A 25,054-nucleotide genomic window follows, 5' to 3' on the forward strand; every position below is an offset into this window, starting at 1 on the left:
GAACATAAAGAAAATTTGGTCAACAAAAAAAGATCAGTTTGTATTTAAAGAAATGTACAAGAAGAGACTGGACAACAAAATTAACGATCAATCACACAGAATGAGTGGGTCTCAAAGGTATTCTATTTTCTCAAGCTGTTATGATCTGGGCTCCTTTTGAGAGGTGGGAGCATGAAATATTCCTTCACATATTTGAACTTGAGACTCTCAGGTAGGTGAATGAACACAACGCATATTCAGGAACTGGTTCAGATCAGCCTACCCTAAACTGAGTCTCTTAATATTAACTATGAAATGGAATCATTTAAAGAAACAGCAGTTACTAACAAATTGAAATCAAGGGCCAAGTGTGACAGTACCCAGCATACGTGCGCCCGCATACATTGGCCCAGAGGACGTGCGCCCGCATACATTGGCCCAGAGGACGTGCGCCCGCATACATTGGCCCAGAGGGAATGCCTTCGTGATACAGATGTCCACAATGCTGTCTTCAAAGATGAGTACCCAGCATACGTGCGCCCGCATACATTGGCCCAGAGGACGTGCGCCCGCATACATTGGCCCAGAGGGAATGCCTTCGTGATACAGATGTCCACAATGCTGTCTTCAAAGATGATAACAAAGCTGCAATGAAGAGAGAAACGAAATTAGATGAACCAGCATGAACTTGTGGGAGATGGAGACTGGAGCTATTGGCATCCATTCAGCAACAGGAATGACAAAAAATGGAGACAACACAGAAAAACAAATAAGGTGAAGAGAATATTGAAAACTGACTGGGCAACTTTGGAAAAAAGACAAATAAGGCTACTTACTTAAAAATGCACATACCAAATAGTCTAGGTATTTCAAATGAACTTTTAATAGGAATAAAAAAAGGTGAGAAGCCTTGACCATTACTTTGAGACTCACCTCTCCATGCTCGGACTGCCCAGCAAGTTGTCAGAAGAGGATCGTGAAAGACTGCCAAACTTTACTAGACGAAACGGCACACTCAATCCATGCTACAAGTCTGAAACAAAAAAAAAGAACAAAAAAAAAACAAGACACTTTAGGAGAGAGGAACAACGAAAGGGGCAAGTGGACTCTAGGACTATAAGGGTACAGCCTCGGCTGTTGCAACCACACAAAAAAATCTTTCCTCCCTAAAAACCCAATTCTAAGATGAGCAATTTGCAGGAAAATTAAGATATGATCATGGCGGGAAATAAATTAAAGAAATGTCTCTACTTCAGCATTGAAAAGAAAATCCTTAGCAACGCAGGTATTTGAAGAACAATGCCAAAAATAAAAGTAGAAGATGGGAGATTAAGTTAATATTAACAAAACACTGCAATTGAATGGACAGGCAGCCAGGACCAAAGGGTTCAGAAACTTAGCTTTCAATGCAGAGACAGCAGAGAAAGCTAGCAGTTGCAGCAAAGCTCAAGGTCAGAATGGGCTCGTCAAAGATGCTTTTAGACCCCTTCTGGTGAAGCTGTAAAAATACAAGCTTATTATAACACAACGTAGCAGCAGCATATTTGACATGGAGAATGAAGCCAAGGTGTCGATGTTGATCAATATACATAAGTGACAGTCAGTAGAAAATGTGAAGCCAATGTGAACAGTGTCCAAAATAATTAAAAATAACGGCAAGCCTCTGTGAATGACAGAACATTCAACTGAAGAGTGTGCAATGCAATGGGCTCTAAAATTATAATGGGAAATTACAGGCTTTTGCTCAATGCATCTCTCCAGCAAAATTAAACCTGAAAAAACTCATAATTAAAGCAAGTTACTCCTGTTTTTTATTCAACAGAAAAATAATATGACAATGACAAACATTTAGTTACTTGCTACTGTCTGACTGCTTGTGACCAGCTTACATTCATTGCAAAATATGGGTTTATTAAGGATCCGAGTCAGTTGCAGTACAAGAAACCGCAGAGAAAAAAAGCAACAGGCAGATGCAATGTATTAAAAGACAATCTGAATCAAAATGCAGCCCTGAAGCAAAGGCTTTTAAGTCTTACAGGCAGGTTACCAAAGTACAAAACCAAAACAGAGGGTAACAGTTGAAACAAAGTCAAATATGTGAACAGAAAAGAAAACTGCAGCTAGCAATGCTAAGTAGCTGACTAAGTGACAATTTGAAAAGACCCACCAACACCAAAAAGATAAGTCAATACACTGTCGGGCAAAATTAAGGGGATGCTTTTTTTAAAATGCCCTCAGATGGAAATTTTCTTTAATCGATTTCGATGAAAACTTTATAAAGAGTGCCTGGCAGGTAGGCAGCCCATCGTTAACCACTCTTTGAAGAGTGTGTACATCATTTGAAGTAACTAATGCCCATGCTGCAAGCTTTGACCGATATTGTTGAATCATCAGTGTCTAATATATGTATCAAGTTTCCAGAACGGCCTTCTTTCTGAACAATGTGCACAATGGTTCTAAAATATCTTGTACAATATCAATGTCCCATGTCTTCCCTAACAGCTTCAATCTGCGAGTATAGGGAAGATTCACATCGGTAAAATGAGATGGAAACCCTAGACTCTTTTCTATTTCAGTCAGGTGCAGTTCAGAGGGTTCTCCATTTTGAAAGACTACAGCATCACAACCAGTTCCTAAATTTAAAAAAAAATTCCAAATTAAGACATGAAAGGGATTCATACCTTCAAGTAGCATCATATGATTTTGCATGAATCTAAATACATACCTTTCCTTTTGGTACTTGAAGAGGATGTGGTAATGGTTCCAAGTAAGTCAATGCCAGCAGTTCGCCCCGGATCAAGAAAGCTCTGCAAGGGCACAAAGTTAACTCGGATGTCCATATGCTTCTCTTTCATACCAGGCACATTCCCCCAAAAGTAACGCTCTCTTGTTGAGCTAGCCGGTATCATTTTGATAGGCGTGCAGCCAAGGAAGCTGGCAAAAAAAACACAAAGAAATGAGATGCTTGATGCTTAACATGCTATTTTACCATTGAAACAAGTTGACAATAACTCATGATCATCATTAGCTACCTATTCATATCTTGAAGTGTATCAGCATCTAAGTTTGTTACATTTTCAAACAACCAGAAAAACTCATAGCCTCCTTCCATTGCCGCAGCATTTAAGTAGTTCCTAATCCTTATAAATTCAAAAAACAATATTCCAGTTCCATCCGGGTCTAGTTAAGCATAAAAAAGCAATCAACATAACTAAAGAAAAGTGTACCAAGAAAAAACACAATTGCGATGAAAAAAATAAAATAACACACCATATAGTAGTTTGCGTAAAGGATTAACGCGGCTCACATCGTTGCACGGGCTCCCAGCAAGAAGGAGATTAACTGCACCAAATTTTTTTAGGTGGTAGGTAGACAAATTTCTTACATCACCCACTTTTGTTATTTCTTCAAAGAAGTGAAATGTTTGCACTTTAGTTGCATCTTCATCAATTTCCGAAGAAAAATAATTGCCTACATCTAGACCCAATCTATTCAAGAGTACAAAAAGCCCAGCTGACAGTCCATCAAATAGTGACAAACAATTAACTTTTGGCTTCTCCACATAATTGCATTGTGAGCAAAGAGCTTCAGCAAGAGCTCTCTGAAACATAACGAAAACCATTTCATTACAAAATGTTCTAGTCTCTTTTTCTTGAAGTAAGGCAGGGCACTTTGAAAAACAAACCATACTTCTTGGAGCGGCGTTGAAATAATAAGGTCACCTTCAGTGCTGCTACACTTTGGTCGGGAAGCATTACAACGCCATTTCTAGACCAAAAGTTGAATATTTACTTCAGCATTAAGAATGCAATGACAGTAACTAAAAAGCAATTCATGTCTTCTTTAAAATGAGCTAAGTTCTAATGATACTTGAGAGTTAATTGGGAGCTACATATTTGTTACATGAAACAATACAACCAAAAATTTTAAATGCGCGAGTAAGTCTGAGGTACAACAATGAGACAGTCACCTTGTTGGCTCCATAAGTCCTGCAACCCTTTTTTGGTGTTGAAAAGTATTGCCGGACAGGTTTGCGTTTTCGGCGCTTGTCAGCAGCCATTTCTTACAGAATGCTCTCTTCAAGAAAAGAAAAAACAGCCTCTGAAAAAAAAATACACAGTTACAGTTTCGGCACTCAAGTTTCAGTTATGTTCACAGATTTCGAAGAAGATGTGAATATTAATTTCTTCACAACAACACAAGTAATCTTGCCATCTAAAGCCACAAAAATGACTATAAACGTTTTATACGCAACAAAACTTCTGGTAGTTCAGAGATTCTTTTGCCTATTGCAAAATGTCAAAAGTAGAGCCTTACTCCGTGACAAATTTTATAATTTTGTTGTGTTAAAGATGATGGCTTGTTCACATTCACTTTGCCGCTGGCGCAACCACAACACTACACACCCACACCACCATGAATGAAAGGTCAAGAGCCGTGCGAATAACCACAACTGTGTAAGGTTAGGGTTACTTTGGCTTCTGCTAAGCTGATTTCGATCCCTTTGCGACAAAATGCATTCTTCTAAATCAAGAAAGAAAGAAAGTAACGCATCTGAAGAATAACACACAGCAACAGTTACCGGACTCAAGATTCAGTAATGTCAACGGATCTAGGAGAGGACGTGTAAAAAATAACTTTCTCAAAACGACAAGAGCTCTTTTGACATCTCCAGAGACAAAAATACCTGGAAAAGTTTCTAAGCAGAGCAATACCGGACCTCTGATAAGTTCTGTTATACTTCCGTGTACCGGACAGTGTCAAAATTTAAGCCTCACGACTTGATAAATGTTTTTCGTGTACAAGATGACATTTGGTTAACAAAGACCTGCAAATAACCAAGGGTAGGTAGGTGTGGTAACTTTGGCTTCTGCTTCAGCTGACAGGCTCAAGCCAATTTCAACTTTTGTGCAAATTATTGAATTAGCCGAGACCATCGTAAAAAGAACTGTTTGTTCTTTTTTCTTTAAGAAAACAAACAGAAAGATGATTGAATTAAGAGAAGTTTCAGAGGGGCAATTTGTGTGGGCAAAATTAAAAGGATACGACTGGTGGCCAGGTAAATACAATGCAACTTTCGCTACATTCAAAGTGTTTTTATTACAAGTGGAGAGTAGTGCAGTGGTGAATTAGACATGTATAGAGAGTTCAAGAAAAATTGAGTTGGTAATCTCTCTTTGCACTTCTTACGAGACTGGTATCATTTCCTGTTGGTTTGGTTAGGTCATTCATATGGGTGTGGGCAGACCTCTGAATATCGGTACCTGTATAAGAGATTGCCTATACGGCTCTTGGGAAAGGGTTGGACAAGGACTATATGAATTGTCTCACATTGTCTGACTCTTTTCAGGGATGGTTGTTCCAGCATCATTGTGCACACATTTTACCAATGAAAGCGATAGCCATTTATGTGTGTACTGGTACGGCCACAACTCAGTTTCAAAGGTAGATCTAATGAAACCATACATCCTCAAAATTTTGTGCTGTAATTAGATTTCCCTTTTTTTCTGTACTTTTTGGTTTTACTTGTCCAGGTTGACCAGTCTCTGAAAATGTGTGACTTTTTGAAAGGGTTCCCAAAATGCTTCACCAAAAATAAAACCAAGATGTTTAAGTTTGGCGTTTTTCGTGCAGGAAGAGTAAGCGCCTTTGAAATGCAGTTTCTATTTGTACTTTGATTGCACTGATACGTGAGTCTCCTGTTTGCTTCACCATGATTTATTGTCTTTTCTCTTTATTTTTGTGTATTTAGGACTTAATGCTGATGCATAAACACTCTGAAAATATCGATGTATGTGATAAGGAAGTATATGACTGGATACTGGCTACTGATCCTCGGGATGTGAAGACTGAAGGGTGGAGTATGTACAAGTTTGATTATTTCTCCATCTGAATGCAGGAGAATGACAAGCAGTATGTCACTAGCTCTTGTTTGATTACAGAACTGTCAGGATTTGTTCAAGAACAATTAAAGCTTCTTTCCATGAGGTTTTCAAGCAAGACTGATGTCCAAACCAGCACCACAGGAACTGAAAATGCATCAAACAATGTAAAGCCCAAACTGTGCTTTGATCTCAACTGCTGCCTGTCCTGTGAATCTTCTGATGCAGGAGCACATTTAGACCATCCAATATTTGAAAAAAAAAAGATCTGTTGTGTGTGTTTGGTAAGTAAAATCACACCTCAAAGCACTGCAATGTTTTTTCTCTGGCATTGGCATAAATGCTGCTGATTTATTTCATGCCATCTAAAGAAATGACTGAAGTTTTCACTTAAATATTCATGACTCACATAATGTGTGTATTCTAGGAAAAGTTGAAGAGAGCATACTTTGTGCATAGAGTGGATGACTCTTCTGGATCCATCAGCTGCCTGAGTAACGAGGCCTCTTTGGGTTTACCTTTAAGAAATGGATGGAGAGAGAATGTTAGTATTTAAATGTATGTGCAGTGTTCTGTCACACATTTTCAAATAAATCACTACAAACTCTTTAATTTCAGATGCTTGATATGTTTCACCAAAAGCAACACCCTAATTCACACATTTGTGTGTCTGAAAATCATGTCAGTATCTTCAGCTTTTCTGAATCTCAAAACGCTGGTAATGATACATTCAAGAAAAATTTAAACATCCCAGGTTTCCCTTTATTCCTCACTGTGATTGTCTTGAAACCATTTTGGCAGGAGCTGCACTGTGTTTACATCTCGAAGAAATGGCAGGCATAAGAAAATTTGAATTGTTCCTCTGCGATCAACCCTCAAGAGGAAGTGATACCAAGGATGTGATGGATGCACACAATTTTGGTCAAGCCGTGACTGAATGCACAATTACTTATCTGGGTAGAATAGAAGAATTGGAGCTGCTCTACCCTTTGGTGAAAATAGAATATTACGTTGCCTCAAGAAGTGGTAGGCAATATAAAAATTCCAGTACCTTCTTTACATTTCATAATTTTTTTCTGTGATTAATAGTTTTCTCGGTTCACAATGTTTACAATCTTACGTACCAATTTCATTACAGATAAAGGCAATGCTGACCTGGGTTCTTTCTTTTTTCATTTTTTTAAAACTATTAGTACAAAGAAAGGATGCAAGTGGATATTTCAGATGCCAGCTCCATATAACAAAGGCTATGTTAGACTTATAAGCAGGTGAGTGAAATGTCTGCTTTACATTATATTTCTTTACTTAACCAGCAGGATCTTTCAGTGCATGCAAATTAGAAATGTGGAGTGTTTTAACTTGATCTTGTCTGTCATTTCCAGGTTTCTAGAGTGTGAGCCTGGCTTGTGGCGAAACACGTTCTCTACAGAGAACTTCACCTGGACAAATGAGCGGTCTTTGTTAAGGGTATTGGAAGAACCTGAAGTACTCTAAAAATACAGAGATCCAATACCACATTAGAAAAACAAAAGTATGAAACATTGTCGGTATCTTTTGAAAGGAGCACCATGATTGCACGTGAATTCTTATTTAGATTGCCCTTGCATAATTTTCAAGTGTTTTGGGATGGGTAAAATTCAAAATTGGGATTTTCAAAGATCATGATTGATTCATCAATTTGTTGAAACAATCGAACAAACTGAAACAAGAGTTTTTTTTCCTTATCTTTATTGATGTTACTTCAATGTAAATAATCAACATTATTTATGGGTCATAAAGCTCAGCTGTCAGCTGGTTACAATGATGTCATTCATGAAAGGCCCATTCAGTGATCTCAAGTAGGACAGTGGCTAACTTATAATTCTGAAATAACAGACGTAGTTTTTAAGACATCTTTTAAAAGCTTAAATTATTTTGCAAACTGAAATTCATGCATTAATTCTGTTGTCAGTACGATATTATTGTTCCTTTACTGTAAGAAGATCTTTTACCACTTCATCATTTCCATAACATAAGACATAATAAAATATCATATTGATAATTTTCTATTTACATGCTGTTTCAATTGGATCATGTCTGACTTGACTTTCCCATATCAAAAGTAAAGGAAGCTTGTGAGAAGAATGTTGATAAGTAAAAGACAAGTCTTCAAAAGGTTCCTGTGACTTGCCAACACACCTCTGTACTACCTCTACCAAACACATAGCATAATACTAAACTTGCTAGCATTCATTGTACTTTTCTTGAAGTGCAGCTCGAGTAACTGGAGACTAACGTACGTAGCAGTCTTCGTAGTTCTCCACGTTAAAAAGTGAGTCCAATAACCCTTCAATGATGCTCCAATCACTCCAAGTTCACCTGCAGTAAACAAACGACAAACAGTAGACATAAATATATGAGCTCTATTTAACAAAAAAAAAACATACTCTACAAAAGTAATGACAACACTGCACAAAACAAACAGGAGTAGAAAGTAATGAAAAGCTGCAAAAGGCACTTTGACCCTTTTTACCCAACACCATTTAACAGGATTCTGTTCCACAAGTAAGAGAAGGGTTTGAAACAAAGAAGAACCTTTTCAACTAATATGTAAACAACCGCGATTGAAGAGTTTGGTAGAAACAGTAATCTTCCAACACAGTTAAAACAATAATTCACAGGGCAAAAGAAAACAGCAAAAATATTGCCAAAATGTTCAGTGATACTAAGACATGAGAATGAGTGTGCTACAGTAAGATAAGATATCTCACTTTGTTATTGCAATGCATCCAGACGAAAGCAGCTGATCCACAATAATTCTAGTGACTGAAGTGGGGCCCGGTGGCGGCTGGTGGAATCTTGTTGTGACTTAGTACCTGGTGGAGCAGCAAGAGGTGGAAGGTCAAAATTGTGTTTGGAAGTAATATCCTGGAACAGTAACAAATGATAAAAGAAAAAAAGGATAAGAAAAATTAAAGTTTCTCCAGTTTTATTGTTCCAATTGGCCAATTGGAAAAAAAAATTTTCTGTTTGCTTCACGTAACAAGTTCTCCTCAAATTGATCAAAATAAGCAGGTTGCTCACATAAGCAAACACTATTCAAGATTTTAGATGAGATTGAAAGAATGAAAACACAGTAACAGTATGAATTGAAAAGACCACAAACCAGAAGATCAAACAACACTTTCAAGACACTAAGCTGCTTACAAAATTTCATCAGAAACAGTAAATAGTACAACTTGGAAGTCAAATTTCTGTGGATTGACACAAAAGACGAAACAAGTATTTCAGGTTGAAAAAGACAAAATCGAGACAATTGACGTGTCAGGAGCAAGAAAGAAGCCAATACCAGAGACGCTTGCAAACAGGGATCATTTAGAAGGAACATGACCTCAGTGCAAGTATGCAGTTACTATGGAGAAGTATTCAGTCTCAAAATGTGAAATATGATTCCCTGAGTTAATAGTGTTCAATACATAATAGATAAAATTCGGATGTGAAACATACAAATTTCTCCCTATCACCATTCAACAAGAATCTGGTATCGCCCTGGACTTGAAATGAAGCAGACAAATAGAGCGCAAGCCTGGAAGATTAGAGGCTCTCATATGAGAAAACAAGAAGGAGAGGCTTCTTTTGAAAGTGATTCATTATAAAGAGAATGACGAGGGAGCAGGAATCCAAACTCTTTAAATACATACATACACTTTCCAAAAGTGAAAAATGGCAGCAAAAATAAGTAAGTATGTAAGAAATAAGATTTTATAAAGAGAGGGCAATAAAACAAACAGGGATAGAAAAAGCTGCATAATTTAAAAATTTATGATTTACTCCAATCCCGTAAACAGCTCGCAATGTGACCAAGGATTTCAAGCCTCAGAATGCCCAAGAAGCTGGCAGAAGAGGATCGTAAAAGGCAGCAAACGGTGATTCATTACAAATTTTACATACATATTTGAACAACAGCTCTGGTATAAGGACTCTAGTTCTGTAAGGTTATTGACTCAACAAACAAAACAACACATAAAATTATCTGTCCCAAAGAGACCATTATTAAGAGGAGAAACTTAAAGGAAAATTAAGATCTGATGAGGCATGAAGATACTATCAAGAAATTCAGCATTGAGAAAACGATTTCTTTAGAGAACAAGTCTTTAAGAATCCATTGTGAATGGTGCCCAAGACATTAAAAGTAATGACAAGCCATTTCCCTTGATACCACATTCTGATGAATCAAAGAGTGATTGCCGCCCTTGTGGATTCTTACCTTGGCATTCAGATAAATCAGGGAGCTTAAGGTCAGCAATGTTTTCTCACATCACATTTTGTCTCTTGCTAATTGTAAAATATAATTTAACAAAACAGGTAGACTGGTAAAAAATTAAGAGAGAAAATAACACTTTACAAGCAACAGTTACTGTCAGCATACCTGCAGAAGAAGCTGTGCTGGTCTCCTTGGATTGCCTTGGAGAGTAAAACATTGGACAATTATTTTCAATAGAAACTGAATAAAACTTATAAAGTCCATCCTTTTGATCATCTGAAGATACTCCTGCAGAAAGAAAATAAAACTGATCAACAGTTCAAAGGCATTTCACCAGACATGAACCACCCAACAGTTGTACCGGATTTACTTACAAAAAGAGGAAAGAATACAGGGGAAAGGTAGGAATCAGATAAACTGCAAACTTCCAGTGAGCCCTCATCCGGCGCATGGCACCTTGCTAGTTGACTAAGTCAGTCTTGGGTTAGCAAGAAGCAGCAAGACAAGCTGTAATGTAATATTATAAAAAAGTTAAATTAGAATGCTTCTTATCTATTTAGTTTATAAAACATGATCAAAACATACCATGTTTTAAGATGCTGTGGAACTAAGTAAGATTGCCAAGAAAAGTAACACATTCTATAAATATTTAAAATAGAAGATGAATCGAACTCCAAAATTAAAGAGTACCCATTTCATTATCTCAACAAAATACACCTGCAAAATGTAAATTATCAAGATCAAAATTTTTAAGGCCTAACTAAACATTATTTGCCCAAGAGTTTTACTGGATTTACTTACAAAACAAAGAAGGAGTTGAGAGAAAAAGTGGGAATCAAGGTATACCGCAAACTTCTGGTAAGACCTCGGACAGCGCTGAACAATTGGCTGGTCATCGTAGTCTGTCTTCAGGTCAGCCATACGCAGCAAGACAAGTGAGATTGCCGAGGAAAGTAAAACATCGGACAAATCTTATAAATAGAAAATGAATAAAAATTCATCCTTATGATCACCTGAAGACCCTCCTGCAAAAAGAAAATACAACTGATCAATATTTCAAATGCATTTCTCCAGACATCAACTGCCTAACAGTTGTACTGGATTGACTTACAAAAGGAGGAGAGAATTCAGAGGAAAGGTGGAAATCATACAATTCGGCAAACTTGTGGTCAGCCTTCAGCCAGCACATTGGAACTGCTTGGTGAGCTCAGTCAGTCATTAGGTTCGCCCTTAACAGCAAGCCAACCTGTAATTTTAAATCAAAACTGGGATCATTACATTGCTCTTTCAGTGTTTATTGAATAGCACATGGAAAAACGTACCATGTTTTCAGATGCTGTGGCACCCAGTTAAAGTTTGCCAAGAGAAGTTAAACATTGTACAAATATTTAAAATAGAAAATGAATCAAACTTTTAAAAAATACCCACTTCATTATCTCAGACAAAATACACCTGCAGCTCCTCTAGTAACAAATAAGAAAACTAAAGAGATAGGTATAGTGTTTTGATGATTAATCCTGCCACAAATTAAAAAACTCGCATATTCACATTTTCCCACTGTTTATATTTCTCATACCTTGTATGTAGAGGCATTAGCTAATCATCATAGTCACTGCCTATTTAAAATTACTCATGCACCACTGCACTCCAAAAATGCATCACAAATGTTGTGTTCCAGCGATCTTGCAAAAATAAAACATGCCACTTCCTATCCAATATTTGCTGTGTGCAGATGTGTTCTTTTGCCTGCGTGCCTGCCTTCCAGCCTGCCTCCCAGCCAGCATGCCTGCGAGCATGCTACCCTGCCTGCCTGCCTGCCTGCCTGCCTCCCAGCCTGCCTGCCAGCCAGCCAGCCTGCCAGCCAGCCAGCCTGCCAGCCAGTCTGCTACTTAAAGCATGATAACAGGAACTCAAAACTTGCTCAGTAACAAAAGGATTTAGGAAAGGAATCACACTTATAAACACGATCCAATCCATAATCTAAGAATCGACCTGCAAGACAAAAATACATTAAGTTCTAAGACATTTCACCAGACATCAACTGCCCAACAGTTGTACTAGATATACTTACAAATCAAGGAGAGTGTTCAGAGAAGAGGTGGGAGTCAAGTTATACAGCAAACTTTCAAGGAGCCCTCATCCAGCGCATAGCAACTGGCTGGTCATCGTAGTCTGTCTTCAGGCTGACAGTCATTATTCTAAAGCTCTGTTCAAATGCGAACGCTTTCTTTACTGCTGCGATTTGTCAGTGTAACGGTGTTAAATCAAACTTGTAAAAACAATCTTTTCCATTATCTGATCATCCGCCTGCAAAATAAAAATACAAGTGATCTTAAGTTCAAAAGTATTAAGCCTGACATCATTTGCCCAACAATTTTACTGGTTTTACTTACAACAGAAGGAGGACTATAGGGGCAGCAAGTAGAAGCAATTCCTTGTATTATATCAGCATTATTCACTTTACTTTAGCGCTTTCAGAAGTGCTTTAGTAGATGGCCTAGAAAAGAGTCTGTCAGACACCTTTGTCACATGTTTAGCTGCATAGGGAGAAAAGAGGAGAAAAAGACTACTACTTTAGATAATCCTTACCTAAGTGTCTCCAACCAGCAAGGAGCGATGTCCCAAAGGCAGGACATATTTCTTCCCTTGCCAGGTCAAAGAAATAATTGGATGGAGAAAGTTAAGCTGGAACACATCAATTGCTACTATGGTGCCAACAGGAAAAATTTCATACGCATTCAGGTTCATGGCGAAGCACTTTGTCTTTGTTTTCTGGCATAAGAATGAAAATTTTTCTCCATTTATCTGATACATACGTTTAACGATAGCAAACTCTGGTGGACTGTCTGCAAGGAGGATTGGGCTACCCTCTTTGAAAGTTGTCCCAAAAATCTTCACCTTTGATACCAATACAATAGTTTGCCAGTCAGGAAATGAGTCCTTGATTAAATTCACATTTCTGTTAACTGCTTTGGACACCTCCTGTTTAGGAGTGCACTCATGAACATCATAGAGATAATTTTTCTTCATCATTTGGCGGCATTTAGAGATTTCATGACGAACCGCCAGAGTCTTTAAAGGGTTCAAAAAATTGTGCAAGATTTTCAGAAGTCTCTTGAAAGAGGCATGATGACCTTCACATCGAAAACATGCAACTTGGCGAAACACTTCAAACAAAGCAATCCCATCGAATAGGTGGTGCAAAAAATGTAATTTGCCCATATTGATTTCATCAAGGGCAAGGATCATGGCGTGGAGCTTTTCAATCTTTTTTCTCAAAACTTCAACATCCGTTATATGAAACTTGAAGGCCATAGACAACTGAAGAAATTGTAACACACAAATGAGGCAATCCAAATATTCTTGATCTCCACTGAACACCATGCTGCCATCAGCTGTCTCCTTTTGTAGAACAAAAGGCAGCAGTAAAGCAAGAGTTCGCATTTGAGCAGAACTTTGTCGCAAATGCTTCGTGGGGCCTAGGTGATCCTCGAGAATTACACCTGGTCTATCAGATTCAAAGGCCTTGGACAGAGAGGCTATGTGTTCATTGACCAACGAAATTGGAAGGGCTAACTTTTCTAAGTATTGCATTTGACCAACAATGCCAGCAGTGACTCCTTACTTCAGTGGCAGTAAATTCATACCCTTCAGAGCCCAGTGAAAATATAAAGAGAAATTGAACAAAAGAAATAAGAACAGAGCAAAGTCTGATACATAACAACATGCAACTCTATTTCACCTGTCTATTTCTGAAGGCTTGACGATCCATCAAAGGACTCCATCCATTTTGTCACTCATTTCAAAGCTGCAACAGTTCTTCACAATCTTGGGGCTTCACTCTTTGGAAGAACGGCTGAACCCTGCACCAAAAAACAGAACAAACCGTTCAACATTACAATTCACCAACTTCAGACCTCTGATGATTTAACTCCCTCTGATAAAAAAGTGCATTTAAAATAAACAACAAAACGGCAGACTGAACAGTCTGTACAAGTTAAGAAAGAAATTTTTTAAGTATTAATTTTGAGCAACATTGCCAGCAGCAAATTCACACTCTTCATAGCCCAGTGGAAATACAGAGAGAAATTGAACAAAAGAAATAAGAGCAGAGCAAAGTCTGATTCCATAACAACATGCAACTCTAATTCACCTGTCTATTTCTGAAGGCTTGAAGATCCATCAAAGGACTCCATCCATTTTGTCACTCGTTCCAAAGCCGCAACAGTTCTTCACAATCTCGGGGCTTTCACTCCTTGAAAGAACGGGTAATTTCTGGGAAAAAAAAAAAAATCCAACACTGACTGTTCACATTACATTGCCATAGCTTTAGATCCCAATGAGTCACTTCCTCTAAAAATGAATGATGCAAAATGAACAAAGATATGAAGGGCTAGACATATTTTTGTTTATAATGTTAAAATTCCTGCAGCCCACTGTGAGACAAACAAGTATAAATTAGGAAGCCGCCTGCATGATTATGAAGATTTGGATAGTGCAACCAAATTATTGCAAGATATTGCTTGCGATAACACTCAATAGAGGAATATTACAAGATATTCTCTCCAACTGTCCTTTACACAGAGTCCTCAGGACCATGTTAACAATTATTTTAGGACTATACAGGGGCCTGGCTACTCACTTTGTATCCTGCTTCCATCTTGTTGCATCTGATTTGAACTTAGTGATAGGTGCGAAGTTGTCTGTCTACTGCATACCTCCGCTGAGATGTCACCACCACCATGATCATGGAATCTTCCTTCAGTTCCTGAGCAACAAGACAATGTATCACATTAGGCAAGAGCAGTAACAGAAGGAGAACACACACTAAAAAGCTCTGTACGTTTCGGGATTGTGGTTAGGTTGTCCAAAATACAAAACGAAATTAGCGTAACAAGGCGAAAGAAAACGTGTCGAGGCCAAACGAGACGCAACACATATGCTAAGGCGAAGAATGAACCAAGGAGTGGATAGCAGTACCATAATAGCGTTGTATTGAGAAAAAATACCACTCACGTTCTTGCACACTTCGTTCGGAGACGAAATCAAAAAACAACAACATACGCGGGGCCGCATCGCAAACGTCTCCTGATCCATTCACACTAGTTCGCCTGGACGCTGAGAGAGCCTCGTGACCCCGTGGTACCGGGGATAGCTTCTACCGAAAGCCAGAGGTCTCTTCTTTCAGCACACCATCATCACATAGTTCCTACGCCAACCTTACGACGAAACGCACTGCTCCAACTCCACTGCCGGTTTCGGAGTGCGTTCTTTCGGACGCCACCGCGAGTCAGCAGCTGATCGGGTCTGCCAAAAGCAACAAGGGCCTTTATTTTCAGTCGAGCTCTTTAGTGCCAATAGGTCAAGATGGCGAGTTTGCAAGTTGTTCTGCTTGAATTATTTTCATTGTTTACAGCGAGATTTCAACCATGTCACCTATTTTGGAATTGTGCTCAGTGTGGATTTCGAAAAATCCATACAGAGGACTGTCACCTTATACTCATACATTTGTTAGCGAAGTTTAATCACTAAGCCCTTCACTCGTGTAAATTTTGTCAGAATGTCAGAAACATGTCTGAAATCCTGATCAAAATTCGCGCACCTCTGAAAGCTGAAATTCTGAAAACTTACTCTGATATTGATGGTGTAAGTTCTACAGAATGTTAGGAGATGTTTTCAGCTTTCAGAGGTGCGCGAATTTTGATCAGGTTTTCAGACAGGTTTCTGACATTGTGATAACATTTACACGAGTGTTTGCACTGTAGTGGGGACTGATGCAACAGTTCCATGGGACTGGGGTGGGTTTCGTTGTTGAAACTTTGGGGATGTTTACCTAACACTTTGGCCCACCTCTCCTCAAAATTTCAAGTTTCTAGCTAAATTCTAGCAAGAGTTATAAGAAAAGGAAAAAGTGGGGCTTAAATTTTGACGGCCAGTGTACTATGAGCTACTGCATCCACCATAAGCTAACTTATACTACGTTTACACGGGGGAGCTAGCCTCGGTCAACTCGAGGGGTGGGGGAGTGGAGGGGAGACACCACTCAGCCAGGGCTAGCAGACGTGGTGTTCACGCGTTGCCGGGGAGCGTTGTTGGGGTGACTTTCTAACCTCAAGATAGCCCAAACAATTTCGAATTTAAGTCGAAATCAGGTCGAAATTTGCGTTGCGCAATAGACAATAGATATTTTTATTCAGAAACAATCAGTTACAAGTGGTAAAAATCAAAGCAATAAAAATTACATAAAATAAAATAAGTAAATTAATGATTTCATACAACGGAAAACTTCTTCCCAAGTTTTTCCAACGATTTCACAGGTGTACTCATAATAATAGAAAATAGATGGGCCTACAACACCTCAAAAACACTGCGCACACCTAACCTCACTTGACCCTGTGGTGTTTACACGTTGGAGTTAGCCTCGGTCAACGAGTTAGCCAGGGTAGCTCGAGGGGGCTAACTCGTTGACCCACCTACGTGTTCATGCGCGCGAGTTGACCCCGGCTAGCTCGAGACCTACCCCCTCCACTCCCCCACCCCTCGAGTTGACCGAGGCTAGCTCCCCCGTGTAAACGTAGTATTACCTTCTTATTTTGCATCGCTCCCCGGCCACGAGGCTAGGAAAAACTGGGTAGGGATGAGAACCACTGCGCTACGTAGTGGTGTTTGATGGGTTGCCTACCCGCGGGGAGAGGAGCTGGGGGGAGAAGGAGAGGTTGGAGTCAGGGCGGACACAAGTAGGATCGTTCCACGTTTTTTTTTCAATACTTATTTTTAAATGGATTATATTTAGAAAGAGATGAAATTTATTAAAAATGTACGTTTTAGAAAATAAATAAATATTTTAATTTCAATAATTTTTATTTAATTATAAACCGATTTATTTCTTTTATTATTTATTCTATTATTTTATTTATTTTAGCATTTATTATCTTATTTAATTGAAGAAATATATGGGGGTGACCTTAGGGAAGGGTAACCTCAGGAAATCGGCTTTATAAAAAAAATAAATTTAAAAATGATTTTAAATAAAGGAAATTAGGGGGGGTAACCTCAGGGAAGGGTAACCTCGGGTACCTACCCGTTTTTCGGGCCGAATGCACCGTTCAGATTCTATGGGCAATTTTCGTTTTCTCTAACAACTTTTGACATAACTTGGCCAAAATTAAAAAATCACCTTTCTGAGGCCTCGATTGAGCTCAAAATGTGGTATCTTACGTAAAATCACGCGAGGAACACACAGTAAAGTCCTTACGGATAGCGTGTTTGTAGGTTACGGATAGTTTTGTGCAGCCGTATTACGGATCAAATTTTTGTTTGTAATACGGATATTTTTGTCCGTAAACAAATTTTTGATGTCCGTAATTGACAGATTATTTCGTTGTAACGTACGGATTCCCAAATCGTTGTATTACGGACAAAAACATCCATATTACAAATAAAATTCGATCCGTAATATGGCTGCACAAAACTATCCGTAACTAACAAACACGGTATCCGTAAGGTCTTTAGCGTGCACGAATCCGGTGCCCGAAAAGATGTTTTGACTGTTTTTCAGTTTTTGTAGTGGTTTTATTTTCCTGGGGGTTTTGGTGTTCAGCATCGATTTTCGCCAATCCGATGAGTGGAATTTATAGATACAGGACCAAACTATTATATTCCGAGATAAAAAGTTTGTGTACGCGGCGCGAAAAGCAGTGGCGCTGCAAAAATTGAAAAACCGTCATTTCTGGGTAGTTTTAGATCAGATTAGCCACCTTTCGCGTGACCATCTCGGCCCCATTTAGAGTCAAAATATTGTCCCAAGTGATGTCAGAGTTGGTGTGAAATTTCACCGCTGTAGCTCCAGTAGTTTGGGAATGGCAGCTTTCTAAAGTTTTGCAATCACGTAAGGTATTTACTTTAAAGGGGGACCCTGGTGAAAAAATCGCCAAAATTGACAAAAATAGTATTTCCAAAGTTCATAGATAAAAATGTGCTTAGAAGGTTTCAGATTCAACAGGTTGAACACCTTTAAGCTAAGTGGGTAGTTTCTTTATCTTTTGGGAAGGAAATAACATTGAGATCAGTTGTCGTTGGCTTCTACGCTCAACTTCACAGCTTTGCTCAGTCGACAAAAAATTTTGTCGTAGAAAGACTTCCTGCGTTCCTGGTTGACACCTACATGAATCGTCTTGCATGGATTTATTCATTGATGACTTGTCGAAAAATTTTTAGTGACGGAATCTTTCAGTCTTATTTTTTTTAAAACACACCAAAAAGCTTGAAAAAAGGAAAAAAAAATCTTTTTTTTTTAATGTTAAAATTTGAAAACTGAATCTTAGGACAGAAGTTGAATTTGATGATTCCGTCACAAAAATCTCTTCTATACATTTTAAAGGAAAACCCCAAAAAAAATTTTCAAGACTTTCCGTCCCAATGAAAGACGCAGGAAGATTTTTCCCCAACGCTCTAAAACACACTAAAAAGCCACTTTTCTCAGAGACCGTTCAACATTTTGGATTGAATTTTGTTTTGGGAACTCACCATAATAAACCTAATAATTAAGCAAAGTTTCAACTTTCTGGGATTATTTTGAAGCCTACTTGAAAGTTTCACCAGGGTCCCCCCTTAAGAAGAATTACGGTAAATGTGGAGACTTGTCACAGATCGGGTTATAAATGAGATAGATGTGTGCGTCAAAGTTTTCTAAGCGTAATTTGGGACAATTAATCCGATTTTGCCGGTACGAAGACCCTAAACTAAAACTATGTTTTTCGTGAAAACCATATAAAAATGGCTTTTTTTCCGACTTCAGAGTCCACCCAGGGTCTTCGTACCGGCCAAATCGGATTCCTTGTCCCAGAGAACTTTGACCCACCCATCTGTCTCTTTTATTACCCGATCTGCGACAAGTCTTCACATTTACCGCAATTCTACGTAAAGTAAATACCTTACGTGATTGCGAAACTTTAGAAAGCTGCTATTTCCAAACAACTGGAACTACAGCGGTGAAATTTCACACCAATTCTGACATCACTTGGGACAATATTTTGACTCAACATGGAGCGGAGATGGTCACGCGAAAGGTGGCTAATCTGATCTGAAACTACCCAGAAATGACGGTTTTGCAATTTTTGCTGCGCCACTGCTTTTCACGCGGCGCACACAAACTTTTTATCTCGTAATATGATAGTTTGGTCCTTTATCTATAAAATCCACTCATCGGATTGGCAAAAGTCGATGCTGTCCATTCCATTGTCACACATGGATAGGATTTTTTTGCGTAGAATCTAAAAATGACCTCGTTTACTCAGTTCAATGCAGTTTTGACAAAGTTCTGTTTAATTTGGTTCGGCCGCGGGGCCCCGGGCCCCCCCTTCCCGGGCCCGAGCGGTGCGCATGGCTTCACGCGCGCACTAGGCTGCTGCTACCCCCTGCTCGTGCGACACGCCATTCACTGTAAAAATTAATCTTCGGAATAATCTACGGATCCTTCGGCAAAAATTGCCGACGGTTCCTTCGTGAATTTACGAAGCTCTTCGTGTATATACAGAAACCTTCGTAATTATTTTAAAGGACCTTTGTCGATTTTGCAATTACAATGGAAGCATCTTCGTACATCTACAAAGATTCTTCGTAAATTTACAGGGAACCTTCGTTAATATACGAAGAACCTTCGTAATTATAGGTCTGGAATTAACGACGGATCCTTCGGCAAAAAAATTGCCAACAGTTCCTTCGTTTATTTACGAAGGTCCGTCGTATATTTACGAAGGGCCGTCGTACACTGCGAGAAAAAACTTCTGAGAATCTTGTTTATTTTTTCACAGCGTCGCTCTGTACCCGAAACCACAGTGACCTCCGTTTTTTAAAAGACGGAGCTCACTGTTGTTTTGTGTTTATCTCTCTTTTGTCCGAGCGGCCTTTGCCACATCGGACGGCATGGTCGAAAGCCTCATAGGTCACCGTTGGGTCCCCGAGGACATCGACGGGCACCTCACAGGGTCCCCGATGACGATGCGAGCATTTTAGAGCTAGGTTCCGACCATTCGTTGATAAGGTCTCGCCAAGATCTACTCGCATCAAGAATAAAAAAAAAATTTTGATCAACCCCCTTTTTTAAGATCCTGATTGGTCAACTGGATCTTTAAAAAAAGATCTTGGGAGACCTTTTAACGAATGGTCGGAACCTAGGGCTAAAATGCTCGCATCGTCATCGGGGACCCTGTGAGGTGCCCGTCGATGTCCTCGGGGGCCCCAAAGGTGACCTATGAGGCTTTGACCATGCCCTCCCGATGAGGCATTGGCCCCCCGGAACAGAGAGATGAACACAAAAAACAAAAAGTGAGCTCCTCTTTTAAAAGACGGAGATCACTGTGGTTTCGGGTAAAGAGCGACGCTGTGAAAAAATTAACCGGATTCTCTGTAGTTTTTTCTCGCAGTGTATAGATAAACGAAGCCCGTCGCGAATTTACAAAGCCCTTCGTAAATTTACAACAGACTTTGTGAATTTACGATTTTTCTACGTAAATTTACTACGAACCTTCGTAAATTAACGATGAACTTCCGTTGATTTACAAAAGTTCCTTCCGTAACACTTTTTGGGGCATGCCTGCGGCCACACTTCCTGTGCATGCCGGGAGGCACACTTCTTTTGCATGCCCGGCAGGCACACTTCCCGGTGCATGCCTCAGGCACAACTTGCTTGTATGCATGCATAAGAGCGACGGCAAGTGTGTGCCTGAGGCATCACCCGGAAGTGTGTGCCTGCCAGGCATGCAGAAAAGAAGTGGGGTGCCGCAGGCATGCACCAGGAAGTGTGTGCCTGGCACACACTTGAGTTTGCAGAGTAGGGAAGAAACATTTACAGTGCACTTTTGGACATTCCCAAAAACCTTCGGAAAATATTCCGTCGTAAATTCACAACATAATATTTACAGTGTTCGAAAGAGAGCACTATTTTCTGCAAGAAAAACCTAGTGGGTAGATTTTTTGGTCACCCGCTTCTACCAACCCAAAAAGTCCCAAACCCTCAAAAACAGCCAGTGGCTTTTTTGGTCTGGAACGCCTCTTTACAAAATGCTAAAAAAAAATCTCGAAATTTATCTGAAAATTCAAAAGATAACTGCGGCCAAAGTTCTGAAATGTTTTCAAAAAATATCATGGGAGTGCCTTGGGTGGTAGGCTACGATCAGAGGGTAGCTACACGGAACTTTTGAGCTTCCCATGCCGTAGCGAGTGCCGGCCCGGCCCCCCACCACCGCCCCTGCCGGTGCCGGCGTGTTGTGAGCCGAGCAACCGATCAGAAAAACTCTGTTTTCGAACGTTATGTGGTGGCAAGTCAGTCTCGTTTGTTGCCAGTTCCCTCGTAAGTTTTGTTTTCTTTCAACCAAGCACAGAAGATCTTTTCTTTGGGCAAAGGCGCTGAGAATCTTTCGGAATCTTTGTTAATGCGAGCGGCTGAGGCGCGTTGACGTTGTGCTGTACTAGAAAAAATTCTCTGCGATTTCAGGACAGAGAAAATATCTTTTGTGCTTGATCGAAACAAAACTAAAATTAAGTAGGGAATTGACTACAAACGAGACTGACTTGCCACGAAATAACGGCCGAAAACAGTGTTTTTCGAAGAGGTTAGCTCGGTTCGCAACAGGCCGGCACCGGCTAGGGCGGTGGTGCGGGTCCCGACTTCGCCAAGGCACGGAGCGCTCAAAAATGCCGTGTTGCTACTTTCTGCTACGATAGAAAACATTTGGGGCTGAATCTAAGGAAGAACGTTATGGACCATGATGGTTTGACGTGAAATGCCCCTTCAGTCTTGTTTCTTATGTTCCTCCTTTCAACAGTTCGTTCTTTTTTTCAGGTTTCAAGATCACCCGCCCGCAGATTGGGACCCTAAAATAGTGAAGGAAGTTCAAGCAGAGCAGCAAAAGTATTGTGATCAACTCCTGGTATCGACTAATTATAGGGTCAAACTCTCGTGTCTTTGTACAGACAAGAATTCTCTCTTTGAGAATAGGGAAATGATAACCTTGTTACGAGAAAGGATTGAGATCTTGTTTAGGAAATGGCATGGTAAAAACGAAACAAAGAAGATTAACGAAGTACTTCAATGTTTGGAGAAGGACGAGCATTTCGCAAACGATAGCGTTGATATTGGTATGATCGTAATAAGTGTGATAACCGGCAATGGCAGGTTGCAAGTGCCCGTATTCCGCGTCAATGTACCCATTAAAGATCCCAGTGGAGAGGTTATTCTGAAGTACTTCTTTGTTGATCTGTGTGGACGCCGCTACAAGGGTTTTGACGACTTTCTCTCTAATAACAATTTGCCTAAAGGGAAGATTTGCTGTCCTAAACGAGGCATCTACTGTCCGAAAGGAGGTAATGTAATGCTTCTATATGGTACCACTCCAGAGAGCCCGTTAGAGGGACTCGATTGTTTCGTAGGCGCACTCAGCTTGTGCGCGTTGCCATTCCTACTAGTTAGTGCTCCTGTTGCAGGTGGCATTTTGGGGACCTGCGTAGCTTACTCAGGTTTTCGTGCAGCTGGCGAGCTAGTAGACAGAATGAATCATGATCAGATCCTCATATGTACGGAGGCTCTCCCAATATGGCTTCGTATTGGTTTCGCTGGTTTCGCGTTTGTAGGCTGTGGAATGTTGATTTGGGAATCGTTAGAGGCACTTGGTTTCGTCAATTCGATTAGAGTGGCTCTTTCTTCTGTGATTTCTACTCTCATGGTCGAATTGCCTAAATTCTTCTTGAAAGTGACGAACATGAGCCTACCAGAAATGTTTGAGGCGGTGATCAAGATGTGTAAAGCTTGGTTATCTCTCAAGAAACGTTGTTCAGTGGAGATGCTTGAAGCGCTTGCTCACAAAGATGAACCCTACGTTTTCAGCAAGATCGATTCTACTTTGGGGCAGAAATTTGAGTCCTCAAAAGAAATGCTTTCAGAATTAGAGCGCATGTTGAGTAACTTCCCAAAATGTGGCCCTGCATTGTACAAAATTTTCAGAGCAGTCCTTTTTTATTATGAAAGTGCTGACAAGAATGCAGGTGAAGCAAAGAAATACTTGGAAGAGACGGTGGGGTACCTTAGACTCGCTTTTGCTGCTGAACGACGTACTTTCCCTTCTCTGACAGAGCCAGCAATAATATGTAATATTGCGAACGATCCAAGCATTTTTTCTCAGCTCCTTGTTGGTTTTCAAATTAAGACAAATTATTATCATTTACGTTGTGGTCATGCTAATGCAGTTGGCACTGGTGAAATTTCCCAAGGCAGCTACTTTTCTTTTTTGAAAAATTACATGGTAAAAGAGAAAGGGTGGGTTGGGAAATTTGATTATAAAGTGATGAATAACGGTCCTGGATGTTTTTGGGTTGACGGTGTTGGCGTTTTGGAAATAACAGTACAGGGAGAGATGGTCTCAGTCAAACATTCCACAACCAAAAAGCAAACTAATAACGTCCGTGTTTAGTGATATCAGCCCTAATATCGACGTAAATCGTCAGTGGCCTTAAATCAGTGTCCACTTTATAGTTAAATTTCGGGTTAGAGCAGTAATTTTACATGCGCGACAATTTGAGGATATTCGCTGATAAAACTACCTATAAAATGATGTCAGATTGTATATGCCACCCCATGCCACCCCTGTTGGGAGTTGCGCGAACCGGAATCAAACGTGGCTGTAAACTGGAGATATGTTGTGCAAATTTCCGCGATACTCAGTTGTCCGTCCGTAGACATTCCGTCTCCATCCATTGTATGTCGTGCCGTGGCTCACCTGGTGCTGAGTCTACAAAATGTATGTTGATTATGAATAAAACACAGTCTTTGTTCATCAACCTAATCTCCTTTATTTTCCTCAACACTCCAACAAGACCCAGCGCACACACACTGACAATCTTACAAACTGTTTTAGGCCTTACAAACAAAATCAGCTTATTTATTGGCTGAGCGAAAGCGAAGCCCGTTTCTCGGTCGGGGTTGTAACACATTTTCTGTTTGCCCGTCCGTCTGATCCAAACGTCAATTCGTTGGAATATGTATTAATAGTTAATGTTAACAGACTCAGTTTAGGGCAGGCTGATCTGAACTACTTTTACGGAGATTAATTATTGGCAAATCCAGTGAATTGTCTCATAGAATCCAATGCTCAGATCACTTGTTGCCTAAGGAGGGACCCTGGTGGAAAAATGGCCAAAAATAGTATTTTTATAGTTCAAAGGCTTCAGATTAAAAAGGTTTAACAACTTTAAGCTGAGTGGGTAGTTCCTTCGGCCAGTTGTTGTTGGCTTATACACTCAACTTTACTGCTCTAAGCAGTCGACAAAACATTTTGCCAAAGAAAGACACATACATGATTTGCATCGACTATTCTTTGATGACTTGTTGACAAATTTTGAAGTGGATTTCTTAACATGAGCCCTATGTTTGTCTACAAAAACTAAAAAGTTTGGAAAAAAGGCAAAAAATTGAAATGTTTAAATGAAACTTTGTATCTCAGGACAGAAATTGAATTTGAAAACTCCGTCACTAAAATATCTTCTACACATCTTGAGGACAACCCAAAATTTTTTTCAACATTTTCCGTCCCAGTGAAAGACTCAGGAAGTACGAGAGTCCCCCCTTAAGGCCATAATTTTAATGCCGTAAATTGTTTGTATCTAAAAGGGAAATTCGACATATTATTGTTATAGGCTACAGTGACTGGGCACTGGCGATAGAGTGAATAAGAGGCTGAGAGTGAACTCTCACGACGGCCGCTCGACAGCACCTTCTTGGGCATGGTATTTTCTTGTAAGGAAATGGATTACCGCCAAGTGAACCTCTTTACTTTCACCCGAACCTGGGACATTTATTTGAAAATACAGCACTTTCTGCAGCGAATGGAATGAGTAATCCCATTTAAGAAAAGACACTTTGTGGTGTGACCCCCTCCGTCGTCCTGATGTTTTGTGG

At 39.8% G+C, this 25,054-nt stretch overlaps 4 protein-coding genes across 15 annotated transcripts in view; 1 reads left to right on the forward strand and 3 right to left on the reverse strand.

The window, feature by feature from the left end:
* LOC117639639 (aldose 1-epimerase-like) overlaps positions 1–25,054 on the reverse strand; it is a 151,312-nt gene that overhangs the window by 40,476 nt on the left and 85,782 nt on the right. The window lies entirely within an intron of this gene.
* Positions 117–4,818, reverse strand: LOC117639636 (DNA (cytosine-5)-methyltransferase 3C-like). 4 transcript variants are annotated; one of them, XM_034375493.1, is made up of 9 exons: positions 4,297–4,818; positions 3,950–4,080; positions 3,670–3,747; positions 3,250–3,580; positions 3,012–3,159; positions 2,705–2,913; positions 2,147–2,612; positions 913–1,012; positions 117–624 (listed from the first exon to the last, which is right to left on the reverse strand). In XM_034375493.1, the coding sequence occupies exons 2-7, from the start codon at positions 4,037–4,039 to the stop codon at positions 2,389–2,391; spliced, it is 1,080 nt and encodes a 359-aa protein (XP_034231384.1). In that variant the 5' UTR covers positions 4,040–4,080; positions 4,297–4,818; the 3' UTR covers positions 117–624; positions 913–1,012; positions 2,147–2,388. The 4 variants fall into 4 exon arrangements, with proteins under 4 accessions (XP_034231384.1, XP_034231383.1, XP_034231382.1 ...); XM_034375492.1 differs by having other exon boundaries at positions 913–2,612; positions 4,667–4,818; XM_034375491.1 differs by having other exon boundaries at positions 913–2,612.
* Positions 4,840–8,282, forward strand: LOC117639634. The gene is made up of 10 exons (XM_034375489.1): positions 4,840–5,038; positions 5,330–5,424; positions 5,514–5,618; positions 5,732–5,840; positions 5,922–6,145; positions 6,289–6,405; positions 6,480–6,579; positions 6,663–6,887; positions 7,000–7,129; positions 7,244–8,282. The coding sequence occupies exons 1-10, from the start codon at positions 4,966–4,968 to the stop codon at positions 7,353–7,355; spliced, it is 1,290 nt and encodes a 429-aa protein (XP_034231380.1). The 5' UTR covers positions 4,840–4,965; the 3' UTR covers positions 7,356–8,282.
* LOC117639637 lies at positions 8,081–15,375 on the reverse strand. 9 transcript variants are annotated; one of them, XM_034375499.1, is made up of 17 exons: positions 15,121–15,375; positions 14,747–14,872; positions 14,258–14,379; positions 13,847–13,967; positions 12,694–13,752; positions 12,498–12,601; positions 12,176–12,411; positions 11,533–12,096; positions 11,427–11,440; positions 11,216–11,350; positions 10,906–11,129; positions 10,690–10,821; positions 10,479–10,611; positions 10,270–10,392; positions 10,108–10,175; positions 8,612–8,716; positions 8,081–8,219 (listed from the first exon to the last, which is right to left on the reverse strand). In XM_034375499.1, exon 5 carries the CDS (start codon positions 13,696–13,698, stop codon positions 12,694–12,696), a length of 1,005 nt encoding a protein of 334 aa, XP_034231390.1. In that variant the 5' UTR covers positions 13,699–13,752; positions 13,847–13,967; positions 14,258–14,379; positions 14,747–14,872; positions 15,121–15,375; the 3' UTR covers positions 8,081–8,219; positions 8,612–8,716; positions 10,108–10,175; positions 10,270–10,392; positions 10,479–10,611; positions 10,690–10,821; positions 10,906–11,129; positions 11,216–11,350; positions 11,427–11,440; positions 11,533–12,096; positions 12,176–12,411; positions 12,498–12,601. The 9 variants fall into 9 exon arrangements, with proteins under 9 accessions (XP_034231390.1, XP_034231391.1, XP_034231389.1 ...); XM_034375500.1 differs by having other exon boundaries at positions 11,216–11,586; positions 11,681–12,096; XM_034375498.1 differs by having other exon boundaries at positions 11,427–12,096.

Source organism: Thrips palmi, unplaced genomic scaffold, assembly GCF_012932325.1.
Source record: "Thrips palmi isolate BJ-2018 unplaced genomic scaffold, TpBJ-2018v1 HiC_scaffold_11, whole genome shotgun sequence".
NCBI classification, from domain to species: Eukaryota; Metazoa; Arthropoda; class Insecta; order Thysanoptera; family Thripidae; genus Thrips; species Thrips palmi.